Genomic DNA, 11502 nt, shown 5'->3' with positions numbered 1-11502 from the left:
GGACATTGTTTTTTTTTCTGTCCATCTTTGTCTAACACAGAAGCGACAGGAAATAGAAACGCAATAATTTCTAAAATACATGTTTCAAACAAATAGTTTTCTTAAAAACAATGACATTGATAGGGTTACTGTATTACAGATCTTAAAATGAGCAGCAACCAAAATTACCCTTCTTCTAATGCTGACGGCAACTTCCATTTCCTCAGTGATTCACAGAAAGATGATCTGTTCCTAAACTTAGCTAGATTGTCTCACACTAACTCTACAGTTGCAGAACTGACTTTTTCAGCCGATGAGTTGGCACATCATTTTGTGAAGATCGCTTATATGTGAGGATTTCTTAATCGCAAAAGTGAGTGTCTGAAAATTTATATTATAATACAAAAAACTTCTAAAAATGTTGCAAACCTTTGTATTTTATATACTCATCTAGTTACTGACTTTTCAGGGCTGCAGATAAACTCATCCAGAGGCTGTTTGCAAAACGGGATTTGATGAAGATTACAAAATGGGATCAGAGGACATAGCTAGACCAAAAAGACATTCAAGATGTTCCAAATGCAACGGGGTTTTCCTCTGGATGTTTCTGATCTGTTCTGTTGTTCCTGGCAGTGGATTTTCACTGAAGAGCTGCAGCCTGAGCAAGACTGTAGCTGTGTGCGCAACGAAACGACTGACTGCTATTCCTCAGGATATTCCTCCGACCGTTACCGGCTTTGACCTTTCTGTAAACAGGTTGACAAAAATACAATCTTCAGATTTTACACCCTTACCTCTTCTAGTGTACTTGGAAATGAATCGCAACAGGATTTTACATATTGACAGTGCTGCTTTTGCCACTCTGACTTCCCTCCAGAAGTTAAATCTTAACAATAATAAAGTTATTAAACTGGAGGAAAGAGTTTTTGATGGGTTGAGCAATCTCACCGAGTTACGAATTAATTATAACCAGATAAAAGTTGTGTCGTCCACATCTTTCCAGTCTTTGAGGAAACTAAAAGTCTTGGATATTTCTCATAACAAACTGAAACAGATCACAGATGTCCATCTCATATTGCAGCATATGCCACAGCTACAAGAGTTGGTGCTAAAAGGAAATAGTTTAAAAACCTTTCATTCATGGGAACTTACCAACAACTCACTCAATCTTTGCAGACTTGATTTGACTTTTAATCCTTTGGAAGACTTTAGGATCACTGCTGACGTCTTCCAAAATCTCACCTGTCTGAAAATTGGCAATCCTTACGGCAACAAACCAATGAGGTGGAACCTGAAAAACCACACTTTCCTGAGCAGAGTGTCCAGTCTTGACATCACTGGGCTGATTATGTCTCTTGACGATATGAGAGAATTATTTAAAGCTGTAAACTCATCACTCACCTTTCTGCGGATGAAGAGCATGAAACGCAACCAAAGTCAACTCATCAACATTTCCTGCTCCATCCCAACAATGTCCAAATTGCATTTGCAACGCAATAAGCTCAAGATGATCCATTCAGATTTGTTCAAATCATGTGTCCATCTGACTGAGTTAAATTTAGCAGATAATAATTTAGAAATTATCCAGGAAAATGCCTTCACAGCGCTAAAAGGTTTAAGGATTTTGGATCTGAGTAGAAATAAACTTTCATCTGTTCCAAACGCAACAAGGAATCTACAAAATCTTTCTGAGCTTGATCTAGATAGCAACAATATCCGCTCAATCACATGCCAAGATTTCTCCAATAAGACGATGCTTAAGGAACTAAGCTTGAAGAATAACTCAATCACAGCTCTCAACAAATGTGCTTTCAAGGATTTGCTACGACTGCAATCTCTTAAATTACAATCCAACCAGATAGCACATTTAAATGGATCTTTTGAAAATCATCTTCCAAACCTTAAACATCTGTATTTGAATGGAAATAAACTTACTAAAATTTTACCAAAGGAATTTGGGGGCTTGCGGTCTCTCCTTAACTTATCGTTACATCAAAATCAAATGAAGGACCTTCATAAAGACAGTTTTGTTGGATTGACAAATCTCACTGATGTCCGCTTGCAGACAAACAGTATCACAAGACAGGCCTTACAGTCAGGTGCTTTCAATGCTCTGATTAATCTAAGAAGATTGGATCTATCTTCTAATCACATTAAATATTTTGACAGTCAACCTCTGATGCATCCGCCATTTTCTAATCTGTCCCATTTGGAGGAGTTGTCTATTATTGGTCAGCACTCTTCTGGAAAGTCCTGTCTGCCTGCAAATTTCCTGCAAGGTTTAAACAACCTGTTGAGTTTCAATGCCAAGAAAATTCATATTATCTACATTGATAAAGACACATTTAAATACACCCCAAAGCTCGAAAATCTTCATCTTGGGTCAAATGACTTGAGGACTCTGTCTTCAGAACTGTTTGCCCCAATTCAAAACCTTAAAAACCTCTACATACACCGAACAGGTCTTCAGTCGTTAGATTTCTTCATAGAAGCCAACCTGACCAAGCTGGAGTTCTTGGAGGGAAGACACAACCAATACTCAGTCATCACTGAAGATGTAATCAAGTCACTTCCATCGCTCCTGTGTGTTGACTTTACATATATTAGCTTCTCCTGTGACTGTGACAATGCCTGGTTCCTAAACTGGACAATAGCAAATACACAAACACAGATTATTGATGCGCATAACTATTCTTGCAACTATCCGGATGACTTCAAAGGCAAAAAGCTTTTGGATTTCGACTTCCCATCCTGCTTACAGGATAAGGGTTTCATCTGCTTTGTGTCCACAACATGCATGGTTCTCTTTGTTATGGTTATGTCCTTCAGCTACCATTTCATGAGGTCCCAACTTTACATAGCCTATTACCTGTTCTGGGCTTGGCTCTTTGACTCAAAGTACAAAAATAAGCAAGCTCCTCATCAGTACGACGCCTTTATCTCCTACAATTACAGTGATGAGTCTTGGGTGATGGGTGAACTGTTACCCAAATTGGAAGGAGAGCAGGGCTGGAGGCTGTGTCTGCACCATCGAGACTTTGAACCAGGTAAGACCCTTTCTACATCACACTGAAAAGTCTTTACATTTGCATGAAACTCTGTTTGACTGCTTCAGTTGCTCAGGACGAAGGAAGAATAGATGTTAAAGAGGGTGAATGTTAGAATCTGGCAGTATTTGAACATAAAACCTACCTTGTGCAATCTGCTAAATGTCAGTGTTAACATTCTACATTTGAGGACTCGTACTCATTGGGTTTGTATTTGACAATACTTTACAATCCATATGTTGAATAATTGGGCTACTTGAACACAAAACCTGATCGATAAACCAAAATTGAGATGCTCTGAAAATTGCAGGTATGGCGGAGTGTCTATGAGGTCTCCTTTGCATGCTTTAAAATTCACATACCGTTTGATCTTCTCGTTAACATGGTTGCCATTTACCTAACCCCTGTTGGTCTCCATGTGTACCATATATCTTCAAACTGGATCATCACTTACCTTGACACACAAATGGTATTTTTTCCCTCAAGTACCACTATATTACAAATAGAAAAGGCCTTGGCCATCTGCAGACTCTCAGATTCAGACGGGAGCACTGTAATTTTCCTTCCGATGATAGAAAAGGTGACCAGATCTTTAGACTTGAGGAGCTGCTGAAGTGTCATGGGAGTTAGGTGGAGTCCACCTGAATTTTCTGGATCTGGAGAAAGTTTATGCATGTATCCCCTATAATGAATACTGTGGAGGGTCTTGCAAAAGTGCAGGTTGCTGGGGATGCTTTGAAGAGCTGTATTTGCATTCTTGGGACAAAGACATGTCCAGGACTTACAGGAAAAACAGAGACTGGACAGCAGGAGCATGAAAAAATGACAAGACAACAGCAGAGAGTGAAATAAGGGACAAGTGGGGAGACTAATTAGGTGAGATGTTGAGAGTGCAGAGTACAGAGACCCAAAATACACAACGGTACAATCACAACGCTCAAGATAAGCCAACCTTAGAGGGACGAAAAAAGGAAGTAAAGCAAACTCAGAAGAGAAAGTCCAGGTTGACCAAAAACAAAACAGGAAACAGCAAATTAGAAAATCTGAAACTAAAGACCACAACTCCGAAGACAAGAAAATTAACTGCTTAACAGAATAAACACAAAGTGTAAAAGTTAATGATAGTTTAAACTCTGGAACCTTTCCAAGATCGATTGGGGATTATAATTTCTTCTGCAAGGGTCTCTGGAGCTTCACATAATGGTAAAACAGTTTTTACTCGTGTTCACATCAGAGGAGGCACCTTTTTGGCATAGCTGTTAAGAGACGAACCGTCACCAAGTTCAGATGCAGATTCCTTGTGTACTTTTGTCACATGTATAGCAATCTCATCTTCATCACCTAAATATATCTTTTGGTTGTTTCGAATACTCTTTTTGGACTCGTATGCAGGACATCTCCTCCGTGCTTTTTATTTAGATAAGCTGAAATATTTTGCAGTCCAAGAAAGACCTTTCCTTGTGTCTGAAACAGACATCTTTGGATTTGGTTTTATTTTCTCAACATGATCCCAGAGCTGCTGTTTCTGGACCCAAAGCTTCAAGCTGTTGGTCCAGTTCGTCATTTCTTTTTACCCACAGCTCCTCCTTCCAGTGGTGCAGCTCTATTAGCCTCAGCTCTCTCATGTCAGACTCCAACAAGTGTCACTGACAACAGTTCAAGCAACCTATGATTCACGGTTTGGTATAAATTCCCATAAACACTTTTTAATCAGTAACTGTTGTAATGTAACTATTTTTCCAGAGGGTGTCGCTGTTGTATATTAGCTGAACTATTTGAAAGTAGTCATGATGAATCCTTGAAAACCTCTGCGGTTTGCTGTTCTCCTCTGCAGGGAAGCCCATCATAGACAACATCACAGATGCCATCTATAGCAGCAGGAAGACCATCTGTGTGATCAGCCGCCGATACCTCAGGAGCGAGTGGTGCTCCAGGGAGGTCCAGACAGCCAGGTAAGCAAAGAGAACAGTGCTGTCTAATAGTATTTACCGCCTTTATAAGCAGGAATGTCCTTCATTTCCAGCATATGGCAGGAAAGGATGATTCTGAACTGTCTTTATGTGACTATGAAGGTTCAGAGTCCATCTGAGTCCATCACTACACCCAGACTTTAGATCGTTCCTCGTTAGGTCCAAAGATAATGACTCCAGTTTTCATTTAGTATCAATTAGGGCTGTTGTTAATGATTATATTAGTAATCATTTACAACATAATCATGCTGTAAATGATTACTAACATAATCAACACTGTTGTCCTAAAGCCTGTTGTTTTCTCTGCTTCTGGCCTCCTCAGTTTCCGTCTCTTTGACGAGCAGAAGGATGTGCTGATCCTGGTGTTTTTGGAGGACATTCCCACCTACCTGCTGTCTCCTTTCCACCGAATGAGGAAGCTGCTGAAGAAGCAGACCTACCTGAGCTGGCCGCACGCCGCAGACCACCCAGAGGTGTTCTGGGAAAACCTGAGGAAGGCTCTGCAGACCGGAAACGATCCAAATGAGGAGAAACTACAGCTCGCTGTGATAGAAACATATTGATGAGAAGGAAGAGAGCAATTAACGACTTCCTTCTGGATGATCTGGAATTATTTTCTGCAACGTGAGAAGGATTTTATTTTATCTTTATCAACTAACAGATATTGTAGTACGAGTTGGAAAACATGTTTTTAAAAGTTTCCAGAGCATTGTAGAACAGCTCTGGAAACTTTTCTACAATTTCCTCTTTTTCTTTAGCATGATTTGATAAATATTGGTTTCTGTAATGTTGATCTTAAGGTTCTGTGTTTTTATGATTTTATAACTGTAAAAGTTATTTCTCCAGTAAATTTCACCTGTGGTTCTATACCTGACAGACTTTTAGTCGTGTTTAGTCAGATCCTGCTTCTGTTTTGATCACAAGTTTTTCTACAACTGTGTTTCCATTTTAGATATTATTATGTGTATACATTATTTTCTAAATGTTTTTGCCTCTTGGTAATGTTTAATAAAAACAAAAATGAGAAAATAGACTTAATTTATTTCTGTAAGCAATTCACCACATGCTACTTAGTAAAGCATTATATGATTATTTATTTACAAATTATCTGGGAAAAACTAAACATTTTTATTAAATTTAAGTAAAATAAATCAGCAATGCAGAAACACAAAACTGCAGCTTTTTACAAATATAAATAACTCACAGGCTGAAAGCAAAACTATGAAAACTGAACATCCGGCACATTTTGATTTAGATGGAAAAAGTCCCAACTCTTAAGCTCTTTAAATAATTTTACTTCCTCACAGAAAGTGAACAGAGATGATTTTAAACTATCTGCACTTTCTGAAGGAGGGAAAAACCTTTTATTTATAGACCACTATAAAAATATTTACTTTTATTTATGATTAGTGATTTTGCACAGCAAATTAAAATGTTTTGAAAGACAAAACATAGAATATTTTTACTTACCTACCTGTATTTAAAAACAATAAAAAGCGGTTATTTAATCTTTGTTGTAAAATGCAACATTATAAATTAAAATGCAAGTAACTAAAACTTTTATATAATTCTTTTTACTTATCTTTAAGCAGTTATCCACATCTAAGATAAACATTTTATGTTTGTTTTACATGTTCATATGTATGTTATGTAATTATGCACAGAAGTAACCTCCTACAGTCTTTGTTTATGTTGGTGAAAACAATTTCTGCTTTCCTTTGGTGAATATGAAAATAGATAATTATAGATATTATATCTTGAATGAATTTGAGATGTTCTGAAGTGTAGAAACCCAACAAGATGTTCATAATTAAATGTTTGAAACGCTCAAATAAAATCAAATATACAGAATGATGTTTTTCCAGCTTTATTAGACACATTTTAACACCATTTAACTTTTTTTTGTTAAAATCTCTCAAATCACATGCATTTTAAATAAACAGCAAATAAAAAGTTGCATCTCTGCAGCACGTTTACGTCAACCACTGTAAATGTAGTTATGTTAGTTCGATTTATTGTTAAAAAAACATACAGGTTATTGTCCCATTATCAGCACAGCTATAGATGTGGTATTATTAATACTACACGTTCCTGTTTATAAAACAGAAGAGATTTTAAAACAAAAGGTCACAGAAAAGCATTAAATCCGTCACCATTCAACAAGACTTTTAGAGAACCTTAAACACATTTTTTCTACTTTTCCAGCCATTTTGTCTCCAAGTTACTGAGTTTTGTCGTCAATGCTCGGTTTCCCCATCAGGACTTCATTGACTCTCTTCTTCCGTCTCTCACTGCAAACAGCAACACAGATTTGATCAGTCAGAGGCTGCGAGAGCCGAAAGACGAAGCACGTGAAGAGCAACGTTTAAGATACTCACTCCACGCACGACACGGCCCTCCTGGTCCACGCCTTCGTCGGGTCGGCGCACACGAACCTCCCGTTGACGTGGAAACTGCAAGACGAGAGCAAACATGCATGAGCAGTCGCTCCTGAAATCCAGAGGGGGGCAGACTTCCCAAAAACGAAGGGGGAAAACTACCTCAGCATATTTTAATATTTAAAACTTGCATCATCAGATGGACCAAAATATAAAGTTAAGTGGAAATTTTGGTATTTTAAATACCAAAATGACAATAATTCATATAAGTAACAAAAAATAACAAAATTAGACCAAAAAAAAATTTTTTTTTTACCAAATACTTAAAAACTTTAACAAAATCTGTGTGTCTGTGTCTGGTGATGTTTGGGTTAAAACATGTTTATGCATATAGCAAAATATAATAAATTCATTAATCATAGATCTGGGTGGATCAATACCTGCTAGAAAGGTGTGGTATAATAATTCTGGGAAATAAATAATCTCTAATAAGATTTTAATTTGTGTGGAATAATTCTGACCTTATTAAAAATAAAACAAAAAAGTAAAATTTATATCATTCTTGAATTGTGGGCCGCTCAAAATCAGTTCCACAAATGGCCCTCGCGCCACAATTTGGACATCCTTGGTTTAATACACCTCTAGGTTAGTAGATCAATGTTGTTCCCTTCATAAAAGTGTATAATTGGACAATTTTCTACTACCTGAGTGTTGTTTTCATACATAAAAATCTTAAAATATTACTACTTGTAAAGTGCAAAGTGCGTGGATTCATAAAAAAAGAGAAAAGAAAAAATAAATAGATCTGTGAGCTACTCCCCAAAAATTGGCACCCTGGGCTACCACCCTGTCTAATGTCTGACCCAGTATCTAACATGCACTGTGCAGAAAATGAACACAGTTATTGCAGCTATTTTTGCATCTGTAAGGTAAAAATAGCAGCAATAACTGTCCCTTAATTGTGCATGTTATTAAAAAGAGACTCTTTGTTTTTCCTTTAGCAGCTCCACAAACTCACATAACATTTTTTTTTAAATAGTATTGTCCAAACTCACATGATGGCACTGATGTCACAGGAGCCGTGGATGGTCTGAATGCTGTAGTTCTTCACCAGAAGGCAGGGCAGCTTCTTTTTGGTGTATCTGGTGCAGCAGCTCACTGCGAACAGAAAAATCAACCGTTAATGAATCACATTTTCTGTAAATATTCACCTCAAACTCATTGGCGCTTCCACCGATCCGACTCACTCACCTGAATCTGAGCTGCAGACGAAGCTGCAAACAATGAGGAAGGCGCAGAGCGCTGCAAAGAGACGCGCCTTGTTGCTCTCCATTCTCACGCGCTGCTGGTCTCAGTCTGTCGAGTGTGAACGAAGCTGCAGAGGCGCAACAAGTCTGAAGGAATTCAGTGATTGCTACACAGCAGGTGCTGCGATCCCTCCTTTAAATAGGCCGTGGAGCCAGCAGTGGGACTTCCCAGGTGGGCTGGGTGAAGTGAAACTATGTGCTTTTCTTCGGTATAAAACCAGGAAATGATTGACAGAAAGTCTGGAAATTTTCATCAGGCTGAAATCAGCTGAACAAACAACTAGAATTAATAATTCACTGCATGGACGAGTGTTGCACTGCAGCTTGGAGTTCAGGATAATGAAGTCTGAATCAACGCTAATGCAAAAACACAAAATATTAACTATTTTTGGTCTAGTTTCTTGTGCAAATATCTTAGCACACTTGAAATAAGATAAAACTAACTTACAGGTGACATTTTAGAAAGACAGAGGAGCTTGTTTTAGCAAAATAATTTGTTAATATTGATGAAAAAGTACTGGTTCCACTGGTGGATTATTTCATTTATTACATGGGAAAATCTCTTGCTATATATTTTAACAATATTAAAGGATTATTTACCTGAAACAAGCTCTTATATCTTGATGAAAAGTTACTTGTTTTGTCTTATTTTAGGTGCACTAACTGAAACTAGACCTAAAATAGTTCATAGCATTTTGGGTTTTTGCAGTGGAGGGAAACCTAAAAATAAGTTTCCTTTCATAAAACGGTAATTTTGAATTTAACATAAAGATTTTCAATGCAGGATTTCACAAAAAGTGATAAAAATCAAAGAAAGCATCAACATGCAGGTCATATGATGTCTGGACTGTAGCATAAAGATGTCAATAATAACTTACATTTAAAAATTATTACAATTTTAAAAATTTAAAAATTTCATTTAATTTAGAAATAAATGGGAAAATCTTCACTTATTACAGAAATCCTCTCCTTTTTGTAACTGCTCAGCAGTTTGTTTTTTTGCATATTTTCAAAGTTATTTTGATACTTTATCTTTGGAGATAATCACAAACTCTTTGAGGTTGGAAGGACTCCTTGACATCACTGTAATATTTTGCTTCCTCCAGATTCTCCACACAGTGGAAGTCTCTCACTGCGCCGCTTCATTAGCACCGGTCCAAAGATGAAACTAAACCATCACTTTAAACCTGAATCTGAATAATTTGGTGCTTATCTGAACATGTAACGTCAGTTTGAATGAGTCTTACCAATATGTTCACATATTACAGCTTCTGTAAAGTGTTTTCTATCAGTGCTGACCATTACTGCAGTGAAATTTGACTTATTCTGGGCAGTTACTAAATTTAGAAAAAAAATCCCCTGTTACCAACTCAAACATTGGAGGCCTTGGTTGATTAAACCTCAGATATACTCCCATGATGTGGGAAAAAACCCACATCATGCTATTACAGTTCATATTAAAAAACGTTTCCCCTCCTGTTACTGTGTTTTCTTTCTCTTTCTAAAGAAGTTAATTTGAATTACAGTTAATGTTGCTCTTTTCCTGGTAACATGACAAGAGGATTTGGTATTTAACAGAAAACATCCTTTGGACGGTTGGTTGGTTCAATCAACTTAATTTATGATGGAACTTATCTAAAAATCTCAGGGATGATCTGTGGAAACAGTAACTGCGTTCCACTACGAATGTACGCAAAATCTTTGTCAAAAAAACAAAATTTCCATTAAATATGAAATATAATCACATGGGAATAAGTTTGTTCACGCAACAAGTCACTAAAAATCATGACGAGCCATAATCCTCCAACTACTTCCTGTTGTCTTCTTTGTGGTTTCTCCCAGTAGTAACATCTGGTTGTTGATGTTACTACTGGGAGACTCGTGACTCGTGTAATGCGAAAAAGTGTTTCCATTGTAGTTTTGCAAAATAAATAAAACAAACAAAAAAAAAACTATCAACCTACTGTAAAACAAGTTTTTTCAAAATTGTGTTTCTATTAAACAAATTTACTTTCAAACTGTGTGGTTATAAGTCGTTAAAATCATGGTGGCGATGGATGTAAACATTTATAATTCAGCGATGGCGCTAGCGCTCGTCATCTATCAGTCATCAGAGTCGGAGCGATAGACCCGCCTACTTGGGAGCGGCTACGTAAGCAGCGTTTTGGGGAAATTGTAGTCGGCCACTTTACTTTAGTGCTATGGATTCGACACATTCGAATGATGTGCAACTTTTTATGAACTGTGAGATGCTGTGATTTTCTTCTTCCTGTTGTCTTCTTCAACGTTTCCAGCAGTAGTAACATCTGGCTGTTGATTACGTGACTTGTGTATTGCAAAAAAGTGTTTCCATTGTAATTTTGCAACATCCCACCTCAGTGCAAAAGCTTTTTATCAATTTTTTTTTATTTTTTAAATTAGCACGCTTATCACATTAGCGCAATTTTACGGCTAATGGAAACGCAGCTACTGATCAGCGAAGGCTTGAATACTTATGTAAATGTGAATTCTTGATTTTTTCTACTTTTAGTAAATTTGCAAAACATTTTTAAAAGAATCCAAATTGTAGTAATTTGGCACTCATGTGTTTAAGGAATGAGATTAATCTAATATAATTTGGAATGAGGATGTAACATAAAATGTGGAAAAAGCGAAACTGTGAATACAACACAGTCCCGAACATTCAGCCTCCTCTGCACATTTTTTTCCAACAACACTTCCCAAAAGAATAGTCACTCAGTAATCTTCTTCCTGGTACTTCTGGGAGTGGAATTTCCTTTTTTCATGTGCACAGTGCATGGTAACATCAGTGACCTTGTGC

General features: G+C 37.1%; 2 protein-coding genes across 3 annotated transcripts; one reads left to right on the top strand and one right to left on the bottom strand.

Annotated features, from left to right (window-relative positions):
• Positions 1-143: 143 nt before the first annotated feature.
• Positions 144-6025, top strand: LOC106914946 (toll-like receptor 13). Of its 2 annotated transcripts, XM_088001271.1 has the most exons (5): positions 146-352; positions 449-735; positions 2935-3026; positions 4861-4978; positions 5319-6025. In XM_088001271.1, the coding sequence occupies exons 2-5, from the start codon at positions 509-511 to the stop codon at positions 5557-5559; spliced, it is 678 nt and encodes a 225-aa protein (XP_087857397.1). In that variant the 5' UTR covers positions 146-352; positions 449-508; the 3' UTR covers positions 5560-6025. The 2 variants fall into 2 exon arrangements, with proteins under 2 accessions (XP_014837660.2, XP_087857397.1); XM_014982174.2 differs by having other exon boundaries at positions 144-352; positions 449-3026.
• Positions 6026-6847: 822 nt separating this feature from the next.
• Positions 6848-8808, bottom strand: ccl20b (chemokine (C-C motif) ligand 20b). The gene is made up of 4 exons (XM_014982095.2): positions 8626-8808; positions 8430-8532; positions 7375-7449; positions 6848-7287 (listed from the first exon to the last, which is right to left on the bottom strand). The coding sequence occupies exons 1-4, from the start codon at positions 8705-8707 to the stop codon at positions 7218-7220; spliced, it is 330 nt and encodes a 109-aa protein (XP_014837581.2). The 5' UTR covers positions 8708-8808; the 3' UTR covers positions 6848-7217.
• Positions 8809-11502: the final 2694 nt, after the last annotated feature.

Source organism: Poecilia mexicana, unplaced genomic scaffold (assembly GCF_051168715.1).
Source record: "Poecilia mexicana isolate PSO_F unplaced genomic scaffold, ASM5116871v1 scaffold_20, whole genome shotgun sequence".
Lineage (NCBI taxonomy): Eukaryota > Metazoa > Chordata > Actinopteri > Cyprinodontiformes > Poeciliidae > Poecilia > Poecilia mexicana.
Note: the sequence above shows the minus strand (reverse complement) of the source record. Positions and strands in the feature narration are given on the sequence as shown.